This window comes from Cebus imitator, unplaced genomic scaffold, assembly GCF_001604975.1.
Source record: "Cebus imitator isolate Cc_AM_T3 unplaced genomic scaffold, Cebus_imitator-1.0 Scaffold68, whole genome shotgun sequence".
Lineage (NCBI taxonomy): Eukaryota > Metazoa > Chordata > Mammalia > Primates > Cebidae > Cebus > Cebus imitator.
The window spans coordinates 11,017,680-11,035,095 of NW_016107383.1; the positions used below are offsets into that span (position 1 = coordinate 11,017,680).

Here is a 17,416-nt window from a genome sequence, read left to right on the forward strand (position 1 = left end):
TTTGAAAACATAGCAAACATTTCAGTAGCTCATTTGGTTACTATCAAAATAATCTGTAATGGTGGCATGGTTTTAATTTTCCTTTTTTTTTTTTTTAAGAGATGGGATCTCACTCTGCTGCCCAGGCTGGAGTGCAGTAGAAAAGTAGTGGCATGATTATAGCTCACTGTAGCTTTGACCTTCTGGGCTTAAGTGATTCTCTCACCTCAGCCTCCTGAGTAACTGGGACTACAGGTATGTGTCACCACACCCAGGTTATTATTTTTAATTTTTTTGGTAGTCTGGTTATGTTGTCACAGCTGTTCTCAAACTCATGGCCTGAAGTGATCCTTCTGTCTCAGCATCCCAAAGTGCTGGGATTACAGGCATGAGCCACAACATCTGGCCAACTTTCATTTTGAAATATACCAATGCTTTGTCCTGGCTAACACTTTCTATTCATATAATGTCTCCCAAATCCTTGCTAACCAGAAATGATTTTATTTTATTTATTTTTTGAAACGGTCTCACTTTGTGGCCCAGGTTGGAGTACAGTGGTATGATAATTGCTCACTGTAGCACTGGTCTTCTGGGCCCAAGGTATCTTCCCACATCAAACTCCCAAGTAGCTGGGACTGTTGGTAGGTGGTACCACACTTGGCTAATTAAAAAACAGAATTTCTTTTTTTTAGAGACAGGTTCTTGCTACGTTGCCCAGGCTTGCCTCAAACTCCTGGACTCATGTGAACCTCCCAGCTTGGCCTCCCAAAGTACTGGAATTGTAGGTGTGAGCCGCTGTGTCCAGCTCAGAAAAGATTTTAAAATTTAAAATTTGAAAAGATGTGGGGAGGCAAGGAGCTGTAACTTCACAATATCATATAAAAAGAAGAAAGCAAAGAGAGAAGAAAAAATGACATCAACATGAAGAAAGCTATTTACCTGAGTTGGATTGAGCATCATTTTTGTAGATTTTAGAATAAAGTATAATGGTACCTAACTGATTCATTATCTTATTTGACTCTTAAGCAAGAAGGGCTTCTATTTCATTCCCCCTTTTCCTTGTTCTTTACACATTTTCATCAGATGAAAGAAAAATGCAAATGAATTTTCCTGGCTGCATGGCTATAGGTAGTAGGCCACATATTCTTTTAATTCAGCCTAAATATCCGGATTAGTACTCATTATGATAATAATGATAATAAGATTTAAATTTTTATATTAACAGAACATTTATGTGTCAGGCACTAGGTTAAGCATTTTACATGGATTATCTCATTTAACCATCACAAAAATGATTAAATAGGTACTGTTACTAACCTCAATTCTTGGATGTAGAAATGGAGGCTTGGAAAGGTTAAAATAGGGTTTCTTACTATCAGCAACGTTCACATTTTGGGTCAGCTAATTCTCTGTTGTGAGGGTTGTCCTGTGTATTGTGGGATTTTTAGCTGCCTCCACCAACTAAATGCCAGCAGCAACTCCCACCCCAGTTGTGACAACCAAAAATATCTCTCATCAAAGACATCATCAAATGTCTCTTAGGTGGGACAAAATCACCTGTTTGACTCAAGCAGTCTTGGCCAAGATCATACAGAGAGTAAGCAGAAGAGCTAAGCTTTGAAACAAAGGTCTGAATCAACAAGCCAAGCTTTTAACTTTAGAGGCTGTGCTGCTACATGCCCCTTTCCTAGGATAATTACAGAGTAGAAAGAACCAACAGAAAGGCCTATCCTTTCACTGGCATTAAATGGGGGAATGTTTCAGTTATAAATGTTTATTATTATTATTATTATTGAGACAGAGTCTTGCTCTGTTGCCCAGGCTGGAGTGCAATGATGTGATCTCAGCTCAGTGCAAACTCTGCCTTCTGGGCTCAAGCAATTCTCCTGCCTCAGCCTCCTGAGTAGCTGGGATTATAGGTGCCTTAAAAAAAAAAAAAAATAGGTATAATTAAAAAAAAATAAATCTAGTCGGGTGTGGCTGCTTACAGCTGTAATCCCAGCACTTTGGGAGGCTGAGGTGGGTGGATCACCTGAGGTCAGGAGCTTGAGACCAGCCTGGTCAACATGGTACAACCCTGTCTCTACTAAAAATACAAAAAAATTAGCCAGGTGTGGTAGTGTGCACCTGTAATCCCAGCTACTTGGGAGGCTGAAGAAGGAGAATCGCTCGAACCTGGGAGGCAGAGGCCGAGGCCGCACCACTGCACTCCAACCTGGGCAACAAGAGCAAAACTCCATCTCAAAAATAAATAAATAAGTTATAAATCCACTGTCTACAGTTCATAAAAGGGCATCATATTTCAGAAGCACAAAGACTTGAATTTCATAAACACAAATTTAAGAAAAGATCTCATATCTGACATAGGCATTCTATACAAAAACCTATTTAGTTAGTTGTAAATCTGCTGGTAGTGTTACTCACTGCAAAGAATAAATGTCATACCTACCTAAATTTTTGGTGTACTGAAGTTTTGGCAACTGAGCAATCAAAAATAGGAAGTTGACAATTGGAAAATAGGGCAAGCGCTTTGTTGTTATGTATATCTGGAAAGAGAAAGGTAAGAAAAATGTATGGTTAATTCATACTGCACAGTACCACAGAATAGGTTTCCAAGTGAAAAGCTTCAATTTTACTTCAATTTGCACTTCGGCCTTCCTGAAACATGGATGGTTCCATTCATTTGCTGCCTTCAGAGTTTTATTTAACACACCTGGCCCTGCCCACCTAAATACCAGTATCACAATTTGCCAAAACCAATTTTGCTTAGAGTGACATTCCCCCTGAATCCTGTTAATGTCATTAATAAAGAGAGGGAGGAATGAGTGATGAGAAAGAATGGGAGGGGAAGGCAAAATGAAGAGCAGTGGAGGCAGAGCTGGAGGGGAATTCAGAGGGAGTGCCGGAGGAGGAAGAAGAGGGAGAGATGGAAAGAAGGAAGAAGGCGAGGACGAGGAGGAAGAGTGAAGGGAAAAGATCTGTGTAGCAGTGAGTGGTGGTATCTAAGTAGAAAGACAGCAAAGTTCTTCTCTGTCATTTGCTGTTCCCTGGGCAATGTCACAGAGCAGTCTCTCTTCCAGATATCACAGCAGAAACTACAGTCAGGGAGTACACAGCCAGCTCCAGACTCCTAGCTGGCTGATTCCACAGGAGACAGGGTAGCACATGGGTTAGGAGCACGGGCTCTGGTCAGACTGCCTCGCTCCTCCACTTGCTAGTTACCTTCTGATCCTCAGGTTCCTCACCTCATAATGGCATCTTTCATAGGGGTTGTTGTGAGATTAAGTGAGATAATCCATGATGAGGGTTAAGAGAGTACACTTGTTACATAGTAAATATTTAAGACATTAGCTACTATTCAGGTTTATAATGTTCTTCTTTTTTTTTTTGAGGTGGAGACTTGCACTGCCGCTGCCTGGGCTGGAGTGCAATGGCATGATCTCAGCTCACTGCAAACTCTGCCCTCCGGGTTCAATGTGATTCTCCTGCCTCAGCCTCCAGAATTTCAAATTTTTATAGATTTTAGAAAGATAATATAGGGGATACGGTAGTGCACTATAATCAAAGTCTGCATTAAAACATTGAATGTTTCTAGAAAGGAAGATAAATAGTATAAACAGCCTTATGTCAGCTCGGGACAGATTTTGCCACCCAAAGAGATCTGGCACCGAGTTATGAAAAACTTTCAGTTCTTAGAGGTTTTCTGAGCTCAGAGCTGCAGGAAAGAATTTGTAGCTCCTATGATGACTAGGATTAGTGGCAGCCCCAAGGGGAAACACCTCTGGGAAAGACACATCAATGCTACCATTTTGGGTTTGCTGTGTCTTGATGACTGAACTGCAAACCCCAGTGAAACCCAAAACTAATCTCTTACACTGATGCAGCACTTTTCGCTTTGTCAGGAGCTTTCACTAGCGCTATAGCACTTGATTCTCACAGACCTGAGCCAGGCGGGGAAAGTGTGATGACTGCTTAGAAAGGGCAGGGAACTGAATGGAATGAAGGCTCCGGGGTCTGAACCCAGGTTCTCCTGGTATCTCTGCACAGTGATCTGTTACCTGGGCTAAATCCCCTTTGTACCATTCTGTTCCCCTACCCCCACCATTATGTATTTCAATTATTCACCTTATTCAGTGGGTTGTGAATGCCAGCTGCCTCCAGATAGGCTGTGATTTCATATAAAAGTGTGTTGTCTTCTTTGGGATAAGGAAGCGAAGGGTCCTGATAGTGGGCTTCAATGTCTGCTAGGAGAGCCCTAAATGAAGAAAAACCCCAGAGATAAACATTAGTGATTAAATAAATTTATATAAGAGTTAATTCAGGCCAGTGACGTAATCTTTTCAAGCATCAGTTTCCTTATCTGTAAAATGAGAGCTTGATCCCCTCAATTCTCAATCCATGCCTGTGATTAGTTTGAAGTGGAAAATTTGACGTAGAATTACTTTATCTTTTGGAATCAACCTCAATTAAATGCACTCACCATTCAAATTTTCATGAATTGACTGAACTGTTCTTAATACCTGCTTTGTCAAAAGCACTGACTTAGTGAGTGAGAAGCAGGGATTATTTATCTGTTAAGTAGGCAGCCTCAAATGACAGCAGGTTGCTGGTGAGGCGGAGGATCTGAGTTCCCTCTGGGACAGGACTCCATAACCACTCGTGGTAATCAACATACTTCCAACTGCCCTCTGGATGATGAGTGATCAGCCCTGTAGAAAGCCAGTTGTAGATTTTGGTATTAATTGCTTTCTAAAATCTATGCAAGTATCTAGCAGTGTCTGATGTGTCTCTCACTCACTCTCTCTAATGGATTCATTTAATCAGCCGACATGTATTGAATCATGTGATTAGTAAATGTCAGCTGAATAAATGAATCCATTAGAGAAAGTGAGTGAGATACAGAGATACACGGAGGGGACAATAATGAGGAAAGAGGCTCCTGAAGACAGTTTTGATTATCCATTGGCAAGGAAGCCTATAAATTCAGACCTCTCACCTAAAAGTAACTTAAAAGAGTAAGAACTGTGCTTAGATGATGAACAATCCAAGCCCACAGATGGCTGTTTCAAACGCTGGCACTTACTTATTGAGATTCTCCAGAGCAGCTGCCAGATGTTTAGAGTCAAACCGACAAGAATAATTTAATTCATTGGCAATCTGTTGTCTCAGAATCTGCATCTGCCCAACCTGTGCACAAGCAAGAGAAAGAACAGGTAGTATATTCAAGCATTTCAGAGTGACAGTGAGGAGGTAAACACAAAGATGGCAATTCTTCACTGGGCCTTCACAACATTCTACAGAAGAAAAAAATAAGGATTTCCTGGACTGATCTCTTGGCTAAGACTAGCACTGGACTTGATGGAGCACCAGAGGCCCTTCAAGGAATGTTTGGATGGACTCCTATACACCAACCTTAAAATACCCCTAAAGTCTATGATTAACAAAGTGATCTATTAATGTTCAGGTGTTCATGTATCAAAGGTGTCTTTTTTAAAGCTGTATTTTTGACTTTTTGGAATAAGTGCTCCATGTTTAGTAGCTGCTGTGAGAAACTTTACTTCCTTTTCTTTACCCTAAATGGAACTTTCTCAAGTCCTAAGAATGCCACTAGACCTCAGTATTCTCAAGCTGGGTGAATATTAAGTCTGTCCATGCCACTCAGGATTATAGGTTATATAATTACCTGGATTACAAAATAATCTACATAAAATCTTTCATGAAAATTTTAACAATGATAGCCCCTTAATCCAGGGGTTCTTAAACTTTATATCTGATATGGTTTGGCTATGTCCCCACCCAAATCTCATCTTGAATTGTAGTTCCTATAATCCCTGTGTTGTGGGAGGGATCCAGTGGGAGGTAATTGAATTATGGGGGCAGTTATCTCCATACTGTTCTCGTGATAGTGAGTTCTCATGAGATCTGATGGTTTTATAAGGTGCTTTTCTCCTTTTGCTCATACTTCTCTTTCCTGCTGCCATGTGATGGAGGACATGTTTGCTTCCCCTTCCACGATGGCTGTAAGTTTCCTGAGGCCTCCGTAGCCATGCTGAACTGTGAGTCAATTAAACCTCTTTCCTTAATAAATTACTCAGTCTTGAGTCTGTCTGTCTTATGTGAGAACTGACTAATATAGCCTTGGGCCCCTTTGGGAATCTGGTGAAGCCTACGGATACCATTTCAGAATAATGCTTTTGAACGTACAAAATAAAACATAGAGGGTAACAGTGGAAGCCAATTGTAATAAAATATAATTAACCATTCAAAAAACAAATCTGTGATATAGAGTTATGCTAACATGGTGGATTAACTACGGTAATTTAAAAGTAGCTATGAGCATAAATGATATTTGGAGATTATCTACAATGGTTGGATGACAGGAAGTGATCTTCGGGTCAGGCTTGAGAGAGTTCAGTTTGACCCCATAATGTTGTCTACATCATAAAGTCAATAGCAAACTCTAACTTTTTCTGCCTATAAATGTCTTATTTTCTACTCTAGACTAGGTATTCCTGAAAGACTGGCAAAGGGGAGTGAGGGAGTAGGGGAGAGGAGGGAAGCCAGTATTATCATGCAAGCACAATATGGTGGAAATAAACATATTTCCTCTGAGTTGCTGGGGGCAGAGAAAAGTTAAGGAAAACACAGTGGCTAACGCCTGTAATCCCAGCACTTTGGGAAGCTGAGACAGGCTGATCACCTGAGGCCAGGAGTTTGAGACCAAGCCCGGCCTAAATGGTGAAACCCCGTCTCTACTAAAATTATAAAAATTAGCTGGGTGTGGTGGTGGGTGCCTGTAATCCCAGGTACTCAGGATTGCTTGAACCCAGGAGGTAGAGGTTCCAGTGAGCCAAGATTGTGCCACTGCACTCCAGCCCGGGTGACAGAGCAAGATTGTTTCAAAAAAAAGGAAAGAAAGAAAGAAAAAAGAGAGTGGCCTTCTCTAAGAGTGAACAAAAGTTATTTAGCTGAATGGAGCTTGTAATGGTCAAAAGTGTTAAATGACCTCAGATGTATTATTTTTCAGCGCTATTCATACATTTTATTCTACTTATGTGAAAAACATTAATCCAAAAATGCTATTTATAAGTAAGAAGTCTTTAAATTTATAGAGTAGCATTATTTAAAAATTAGAATGCAGCAAAGCCAAGAAAATAGTAGGTTCTTTCAGGCCATGTAAAAATGACCCAGAAACCCTGTATCTGGCCCATATAATTCTTTGCTTAATTTTCTATGTCTAGTATACTCTATGTCAAGGATCCTCTTGAAAATATCAATCTAGAACTGGAAATAGAAATAAAGTCAGTTTAATATAACTTGCTCTCGTTTAATGCACAATCAGTCTTTGTGAGTGACATTTTCCATTGCTGGTACTCACAAACCTCAAGCTTTAATAAGCTGCTGGAGAAGCTAATGAGCCTGGGATGGACGAGAAACTTATTTTACCTACTCATTTGCCTCTTCGAAGATATCTGGCTTACCATTCTTTCTCCAAGACTTTCCTAGAGTTACACTGTTGAGTATAGCAGCCACTAGTCACATGTGACTATTTACATTTAAATTAATTAATATGAAATAAAATTAAAAATTGTGTTTCCCAGTACCACAACCCACATTTCATGAGCTCAACAGCTAGACAGGGCTAGGAGCTGCTTCATCATCAAATAGCACAGAACATTTCCATTGTCGTTCCTGATCATTAACACTGGCTCAGTGACTGCAGACACCCTAATTCAAGACAAAAATACAAATTTGTCCTTGGGGCCTTTATTTAAAGATCACTGACTCAGACACAGTCATGTGGCTGTTACTAATAACTGGCAACTATAACCAGTAAGAGTCTGTAACAGCTACTGGACTGAGAGAACCCTCTGGTGGACAAGCGGAAAATCTTCCAGTTTCTTGGAAGAATCCCTATAATTCCCCTAATGTCTCCTATAGAGTTGGGACTCACAACTGTCCAAACTTGGGTGATTTTTTATCCCTCCTAAAAGGTTTTCCAGCAATTAGAAACTTGGCCTGGGATGTGCTCAGTATCTGACAATCATGAGGCGAGGGGAAGGCAGACTCACAACACCAGAGGACATCTAGCAGAGCCACGGGTGCCTTGCCTTACCTGTTCTGTTTAGTGACCCAAACAACAACAACAACAACAACAACAACAACAAAAACTACTCACCAAAATTACGGGAAATATATTGTGAATGTGGCTGAGCTATCAATGAGTGCTGTCTCCATGAAACTTATATAACTGGGAATCAGAGAATGGAACTTTTCAAAATTCCCTTAGCATTCTGGAATTGTAGACATTTCTACAGTATGTGATACTTTTAACTGCAAATCAGTTTTCCACCTGGAAGTCTACTCTTTTCTACTAGATTGTGAGTTGCTTTCTGAGGAGACCAGTTGTGTTTCATTTAACTCTGTCTCTCACAGCAACTGACAATGCCCTGGGTTTAATGGATGTGTGAGAATGGGCTGCTGACGATCTCAGATTATCAGGTGGTGAGAGAAGATTCACAGAAGATGCAGAGGTCCCTGGGAGCTCCTGCCACTGAGTAAAGGCAAGAAAGTAGGTGGCTGGATTCTAAAATAAGTCAGATTTCCACCCAGCAAATTAATCTCTTCATTTGTGTTTCTTATTCATTTCCAAAGTAAGAGTGCTTTATGCATAGTATAAGGATAATTTATGCCCCAAAGAACCTGGCTTCCTAACAACCATGTAGACACAAGACGGGAGAGAGACAATGTTCTGTTCTAACAGCAGCTTCGAGCAGATGAGGTCTGTATAAATGAACTTGTTATATAAGGAGGGAGTATTACTGTGTAAGGAAAAGTTCCATTTTCATATATAAAAGCACCTCTAGCCAAAAGGTATTTTACAATGCCAGTTTTCTTGAACAAAAGGAAAATGCTAGGCTTCTAAAAAGCCTAGTCAAGAACAGTTCCAGAAAGGGACATAAACAAAATGAATTTTAAAATAATGATAAACTGAAGTATGAAACTATTTTTATTTAATGACAAAAGAAAGAAGAGTAGCTTTCTTTGGGCAACAAAGTTACAAGAAATTGAAAAACTACAAAATGTAAGTATTGACTGTCACCCTCTCCCACAACATACCTTCATTATAGCTTCAAGGTACGCAGTCCAAATCTTCTGTGTTTTGGCAATAGCGGAAAAATAAATTTTATTTGAATTTGCTGAAAGGTGAAAACATAATTTTCTCTTTAGTATATTCAAAAAGGCTACAATGTCATCCTCACCTCAGGCTAGTTTTTAGGAGACTCACCTACAATACTTTTTAGGGGGCTGACAGCATTCATGAGGGTTTTTAAAGTGTCTTGAACAGTTCTGTCTCTCAGGATAATTTTCTGGAACATACTGAGGAAATTCTAAAAACAAAAACTCATGGTCAAAGAACAAAACATAATGAATTAAACAAACAAATACTCCAGTTACCTAAAACGCTATGCGGAACAGAGACTGGGCCTAAGTCACATAAAACCTTTAAACAGGATGACAACAAAAAGAAGCAACTTCAGGTTCCTGTTAGAAACATCCCTTGCTAAGAAAAGTCACTGGTTTCAAAGATTAAAAAGTCTTATCTTCCCAAGTTGAAACTCACAGAAACAGTCTAATCCTATAAAGTACTATACTGGCCAAAGAAATTTTAGTTTATTCTCAGCTCTTATCTACGCGATAGGTATCATATGTCTAAAGTCAGTATAAGAAATCATGGGAGAAAAGTTAAATGAGTTCAAACTGCCCACTAAGTTATGTTCTTGCCTCTCCCCAGGGTGGCAGAAAACAGGCATGAAAGTCAAAAGGCTCACCTGTAACTCTTTTACAATCATAAAGCACAGAAGCCTGTCTAAGCCATTCAGACCAAAAGTCCCCAAGGTGGTCTGGATTTCTGAGAAGAGGCGGCTGCTGGTCACTTCCTGATGAGTTTTCATATCATACCAAGTGTTCAGCTGGTCTATGTGACATGTCATTCTAAAATGAAAACAATGCAAAAATCCCAGAATGGCTCATCTTAAAGAAATGTTAGGACTCAACAGGACATTGGGCACCAAATTATGAAGAAAGGCAGTTACATGATCTGTGCTTTCTAACATCTGCATTCAGGCACCCAATGCATCTTCCCAGTGACCACCCAAGGGAACAGGAAGGTAAAATTCGGTCGGACCCCCTTTTCCTGCCCTGTGTCATATCATTGGTTTGAGTCACTTATTTCCATTGAGTTAGGCTGTTGAGTTGGAATCACGCTAAGAAGACAAGGTCATCAGGTTCAGCTGTCAGGCTGGAATACTTTAGAGCCCACTTATCTCTCTTATCTTCCTTTACATTTCCAGTTTGGAGCAAAAACAAGGCCTTGTGTCATTTCCATTTGGTAAAAAAAGGAACCTACAATCTCCAAACGCTACCTAACATTTGAGACTATGATGACAAAGCCATTTGCTTTTTCCTCCCAGTTCCTTCAACTTGCAGATGACATCTTCTGGTCATCTCCAAATGATTCCTTGTAGATTCAGAAGTGTGACGATGACAATGACAATAACCAACCAACCATATTTACTGGGCACTTATTATGCACCAGGTACTGTGTGTGCTAAGACCTTTTCATGTGTTATTTCATCCTCATAATAGTTCTGTGGAACACAAACCATTTTATCCTCATTTTATAGATGAGATAACTGAGGCTCTCATAGGTCTGATCACTACCCTTAACCACCATTTCAGTGGTTTTCAAACACTGAGAGAGGGACCCTGAATCCGTGGTGGAGCTTGTTTGAAATAAAGACACCCAGCTTCCACTCCTGGAGAATCTGATTTAGTAGTTTTGGGGGAGAGCTCCAGCCTTTGCATTTTCAGCAAGCTCCACAGGTGACAACCTACTGTCCAAAGCCACCAAATATCTTTACCAGAAGGAGGCTTGAGGAGCTGAAAGGGCCTAGAAGCAAGGGAGGTTTAAACCAGGAAGTAAATTGGGAGAACAAAACAAGAGGATTCCCAAACTGCATACAACTTCATCTGCTTGCTTCAGAGAGTTCTTCTGCCACCAAATACACTTTGATACATCACTGAAGAGGTCCCCAATTCTGATGATAATATTTATATATGATGTGGAAATTCTGGTCACCCTTAATCTGCTCTCCTTGTATTAACAGGGCACTGGGTAGTTTTCTAAAAAAGTTTCAGTGATTGAAGGGTACCAAGAAAGAAGGAGCTATACAACTTTTGAATCACTTACTCTTTTTGTCCCATGAGTCAAAATTCCTTATTTCTGCTGGAAATTTTGGAAGAAGGTCATATATAGTTTGTCAACTTTCATAAGTTTTGAAGGACAAAATAAGCCTGGATTAGAAGACAGTACAAAGGATCCAGGTCCTAAGAACATTTAACTCACACAAGGTCAACTACACGTACTTGGGCGGACAGAGAACAAAGAGAATCGCTTTTTCCTTGGGTAATTCCACCAACACTTCTGCTCAGTGAGCCTGTGCCCAGGGGTAGACATGAGAACCTGCTCTTCCCCGAACTGGTCTCGGTACCAACAGCTTCTCCTGAGGCTCAAATGAAGAAAAAGGAGGAAATCTGGCTCAGCTGGACTTACGAGAGGCAGCATGCTAGTCTCTGCCATGGTGCTTACCTAAAATATTCTTGGGAGCAGTTTTAATTAAATGAGATTTTCATCCAGTTACTGCTGAAGGTAGAGCCCACATGAACAGTTGTAGACTGTGATTTCTGTATACAAAGCTATGCAGTCTGCCCTTCACAGTACGGTGCTTAGGAGTTGGGCTCTGGAGTCAAAAGGCCTAGAGTGTATTCTGGGTCCACCATTTATTAACTGTGTAATGCTGGGCAAATGACTAAGCTTTTTTGTGCCTCAGTTAGTTCATCTTTAAAATGGGTATAAGAATAACACCTATCTCATAAGACTGCTATAAATGGGTTAATGACTGGATATGTATAATGTGCTAAGAAGAATGCATAGGTAAGTGTTCCATAAACATTAGTTGTTATTATTAAAAGTGCTATGAGAGTAGGTTCTTATAAGGAGCACACAACCCAGATCCCTCACATGCAAAGTTCGTGCTCCTATGAGAATCTAATGCTGCCACTGATCTGACAGGGGGTGGACTCAGGCAGTAATGCTTGCTTGCCCATCACTCACCTTTTGCTGTGCAGTCTGGTTTCTAACAAGCCACAGACCAGTATCAGTCTGCAGCCCAGGGGTTAGGAATCCTTGTCCTAAAGGGTCAGAATATGAGTTGACAAGTGCAGGACCCCCAAGACTGGAACAGGGGCTGTGCCACAGGGACAGGGGTGCAGATGAGACTGCCTATGCTATTCAGGACTCTGCAGAATTCAGATATACCTACTTAGGGTCTGTGATCCGCAGGATTTCTCTGCAGAGTCTACCAATAAACGTTACAGACTCATCCACAGGGGTAAACTTGGGTATTGGAATATGAGTGGACTGGTACATGCTTTGCCAATCTTGAATCTAGAAAACAAAACCATCAATATTTAGCACACCTTTGATAAGATAACCTAGTTATCCCTTTTCCACATAATTTTACAAAGAATACTGCATAAAGATTGACAATAAAGGTTCTTGGTTTTTTTTTGTTTTGGTTTTTTTTTAGATGGAGTCTTGCTTGGAGTGCAGTGGTGTGATCTCTGCTTACTGTAACCTCCATCTCCCAGGTACAAGCAATTCTTTTGCCTCAGCCTCCGGAGTAGCTGGGATTACAGGCATCTGCCACTATGCCCAGCTAATGGCATAGAGATGAGGTCTTGCCATGTTGGCTAGGCTGGTCTTGAACTCCTGATCTCAAGTGGTCCTCCCGCCTCGGCCTCCCAAAGTGCTGGGATTACAGGTATGTGCCACTATGTCTGGCTAATTTTTGTATTTTTAGTAGAGACGGGCTGGTTTTGAATTCCTAACCTCAGATGATCCACTTGCCTTGGCCTTGAAAGCACTAAGATTATAGGTATGAGGTACTGCGCTTGGTCTGGTTTGTTTTTTATTTTAGAGACAGCATCTTGCTCTATTGTCCAGGCTAGAATGTCATGTGCAATCACAGCTTGTTGCAGCCTAACCTCCTGGGCTCAAGCAATCCTCCCACCTCAGCCCCCAAGTAGGTGGGACTACAGGCAAGAGCTAGTGTCTGGCCTGTTCCTTGGTTTTGAATAGGAAACTTCTAAAACTGCATTAATAATAGTCTCCCAGAAATGCCACATGTAACATTTATTAAAAGAAAAACAAAAAGTTTGTGACAAGGTGAAGTGACAAAGAAGTGAGAAGATGAGCCACGGGGACTTCTGGCTTTCTGCCTTATAAATTGACATGCATCCATGTAAAAATCCAAAATATCCTAAGGCTGAAATAGACTTAAACTTTGGAAAATGTCACCCAAATCATGTCAGTTCCCACATAAACACTTGCAGAGTGGCTCCTTGTTCATTACTTACTAAAATCAAACTTCTCGGTATGGCTTTTGTGCATTTGGTGCTCTTTTTTTATCCAATTAAAGAAATGGGCAAAGGATTTTTTATGCACATTTTCCCAATGAAGACATATAATGGCCAATAAGCTGTTCAACATCATTAGCCATTAGAGAAATGCAAATCAAAACCATGATGAGATACCTTCATGTGCACTAGGGTGACTATAATTTTAAAAAATGGAAAATAACATGCGTCGGTTAGGACGTGGGGAAACTGGAACCCTTGTACACTGCTGCTTGGCATGTAAAATGGTGCCATTATTGTGGTACAGTTTGGCAGTTCCTCAATAAGTTAAGTATAGAACTACCCATTACAGGTCCCAGTATATACCCTGTCAAACCCAACCCAAACGAGTCCTAAAAGTCTTCTAAACTCTCAATCACGTGGACTACAACAATTACAACAAACAGCTTCATTCTGTAGCCATTTAATGATGTCTGCCTTCTCGGACAGTGAGCTCCGACAGGCCAGGTGCCATGTCTACTCCTCTGCAACCCTCCTGGCTCCTGAAGGTACTCTGAATGTACTGAGACTATCCAGTGTTTACAGATTTTTAGGAAATAAACTTTCTTGTTGGCATTTCTGAGGTTTGGGTGTGTACTTTAAACATGAGAAATAACAAATATAGTCAAAAATTTTAAAAATTATTAGATACCTTTGTTCTTAGGAAGTTATTACACTCTTGCTCCACATTGTAATTTATAATACGAGACACTTCTTCCTGCCAAATCTTCAGACCATAAATGTTGACATAGTCCTGTATGTATTCAAAAGAACGATGGAATCCATCCATAGTGGCTCCCAACTCTTTCAGCTTGGGCATCAGTTCACTTGGCTGTGGAAAAGGGGAAACATTAAGCTCTTATAACGGAGTAAGCTGTCAACTATTAATACTAATATCTACACTAGACTTTAAATAGTATAGCAGACTGGGTGTGATGGCTCACACCTGTAACCCTACCACTTTGAGAGGCCGAGGCGGACAGATCACTTCAGGACAGGAGTTTGAGATAAGCCTAGCCAACATGGCAAAACCCCAACAATACAAAAAAAAAATACAAAAATTAGCCAGGTATGGTGGTGCGCACCTGTAATCCCAGCTACTCAGGAGGCTGAGGCAGAGGAACTGCTTGAACCTGGAAGGTGGAGGCTGTACTGCACTCCAGCCTGGGTGACAGAGCAAGACTTCATCAAAAAAAAAAAAAAAAATAGGCCAGGCACAGTGGCTCATTCCTGTAATCGCTGCACTTTGGGAGGTTGAGATGGGGGAACCACTTGAGGTCAAGAGTTCAAGACCGACCCAGCCAACATAGTGAAACCCCCTCAAAAATACAAAAATTAGTCAGGCATGATGGCAGGAGCCTAAATCCCAGCTACTCAGGAGGCTGAGGCATGAGAATCACTTGTAGTCAGGAGGCAGAGGTTGCAGTGAGTTGAGATCGTGCCACTGCATTCTGGCCTGAGTAACAGGGCAAGACTCCTTCTCAAAAAATAAATAAAATTTACCATATTCCCAGCAGATAAAGCAAAATAAAAAATTATAACCTTTATAGTTCCTAACTGCTTTAGGAGGTAAGGTCTTGTTCACAATAGGTTAAAAACAGTATTCTAGTCCACTCTGCAAGCTGAGTGGAAAAGAGGACAGGCCAGCTTTGGTCACTGGGTACCTTGGCTCGAGGGTTGAATATCAGTCCCCTATGCAGGGCAAAGGCAACACGCTTCACAAGCTCCTTCCTTATTCCATCTTCCAGCAACTGCTTTGGATCCACCTAAGTGCCAATCAAAAGTATTAAATGATATTTATGAAAAACTCAGTCCTGATGAAATCCAGAAGAAAGATGGCTTCCCTGCAGGGGAACACTTTCCCACCTCCTCACAAATAATTTGAAATTTTTTCCTTTCCTGCCCCTGTGATCTTGCACAGCTTGGATGGAATTATTAAACCTGTCACTTTTTTAGGACTGTTTATCTTAGCAAAGTTCATGACGATAATTTGACAACATGGCATTTCAAAGATGGTGAATAGGAAAAGTTTTAAATGGACTCACATTCTAATTAATGCATTAAGAGTATAAAGTGCCTTTTCTTATCAGCAGGAGGAGGTGCGGGATGAAGGACCTTCAGTTAAATTTATAGATGCATGGTCTTCCTCCAGATTTTATTTCAGGGCTCCCTATATCCATGTGAGCAAACTCAGATTTGAGGTTGGAGCACTCTGTAAATGGAATAATTCTCTTTTCTTTCAGCATTCTTAGAATGCTGCTTGTAATTAGGGAGATAATATAGTAAAGCAAATCTGCTATCTAACCCTATAAGCTTTTTATCTTACTAATTTTGCTAATTATTCTGTAATGAAAAAGCTTTTGTTATTCCTTAAAAAAGTCTCTTATCAGATCCATAAAACACCAAATGGTCTTTATATACTCCCTTGAATTCCCTGAGACTTGTTTTTTTTACTTTTAATTTGCAAAGAACCATTATTTTAAAAAGTCATAAAGGCAATTAATGGGTTCCATCTCGTTTTGATTATATTTAAATTTCAAATAAGACAACTGCAGTGGGAGTTGCAAAAACACAAAATCCAGAGAAACACAATAAGTTACGTCAAGACCATTCAATCTAAGCTATGTCAAGACCATTCAATCAGGGAAATCCAGACTGTGGACCAACTAAAGGTGAAAGGCCCTATGTTCTTCAACAGATGAATTACAGGGAAAGAAAGGAAAGGAGGAGAAATCTGTAGATTAAAAAAAGACTTAAAAGACATATTTTTTTTTTCAAATGGGCAAGTCTAAGCTATAGTCTAGAAATTAATGACATACAGTTTCATTGGATAATAAAACTATACACAGGAGGCCTAAGATTAGCTCAGGGTGCATGAGGGGGTTTTCAGGAGTGGGGCTGGCTAAATCATATTTCTCAACTTGGGTGGTAGTTAGAACGACTGGTGTTTATAATAATCCAACAGGCTACATCATTCTTTCTTTAGTTTTCAGCATCTGTGCTTTACTATACAATAAAAAGGTGAATTATAAAGATATAATCAATGAGTACAGAATCAAAGAAGTATCATGAAGCTTTCAAAGAAATATTCCTTGTAAGAGTGCTTTCATTAATCTAAAGATCTCAGGTGGCTCCTCTAATCCTTCCCAGATTCTCACTCATCTGTGGAAGTGTTCACAGCTAAGAGAAAGCCATCTTCACACAGCCCCTTCCTCACATTTCTATTCCCTTCCTGAAGTGACAACAGTAACTGTTTTCATATGGATCATCCAGACCTTTCTCTATTCATTTATATACATAAATATTCATCCTTAAACATATATTTAATTTCAAAAATCTAAATGGGATCATATACATATATATGTACAGAGACATATGCAGGTATATCACACACATATATACTATACATATATACACAGACACACACATATATATCACATACATTTATATATAATCTGTGTGTGTATATATATATATGTTGTTCTGTAATTTGATTTTTTCATTTTCCATCTTGGAGATTTTCCAGTGGTATCTTTTGTAGACCAATCCACAGTATGACTGCACCATGGTATACTTAACTATTCCCCTACTGATCAATGTTTAGAATACTTGACTTACAATGGGGTTGCATTCCAATAAACTCATCATAAGTCAAAAATATCAGAAGTCAAAGATGAATTGAATATACCTAATCTACCGAACATCAGAGTTCAGCTTAGCCTACCTCAGATGTGCTCGGAACACTTACATTAGCCTACATTTGGGCAATATCATCCAACACAAAGCCTGTTTTATACCACAGTATTGAATATGTCATGTAATTTATTGAATACTATATTGAAAGTGAAAAACAGTATAGAGAAGTGAGGAGGCTGTCCGGCCGGAGGGAGGCCGGGGAGGGGGAGGGGAGGGGAGC

At 40.1% G+C, this 17,416-nt stretch overlaps 1 protein-coding gene across 1 annotated transcript in view; it reads right to left on the minus strand.

Annotated features, from left to right (window-relative positions):
- WASHC5 (WASH complex subunit 5) overlaps positions 1–17,416 on the minus strand; it is a 71,684-nt gene that overhangs the window by 13,614 nt on the left and 40,654 nt on the right. Inside the window, exons 18-26 of the mRNA XM_017530767.2 lie at positions 15,165–15,266; positions 14,153–14,332; positions 12,366–12,490; positions 9,813–9,975; positions 9,269–9,371; positions 9,100–9,179; positions 5,063–5,166; positions 4,105–4,234; positions 2,429–2,525 (exon numbers count right to left, since the gene is read on the minus strand). Coding sequence (XP_017386256.1) covers positions 2,429–2,525; positions 4,105–4,234; positions 5,063–5,166; positions 9,100–9,179; positions 9,269–9,371; positions 9,813–9,975; positions 12,366–12,490; positions 14,153–14,332; positions 15,165–15,266 — 1,084 coding nt within the window. The remainder of the gene's footprint in view (positions 1–2,428; positions 2,526–4,104; positions 4,235–5,062; positions 5,167–9,099; positions 9,180–9,268; positions 9,372–9,812; positions 9,976–12,365; positions 12,491–14,152; positions 14,333–15,164; positions 15,267–17,416) is intronic.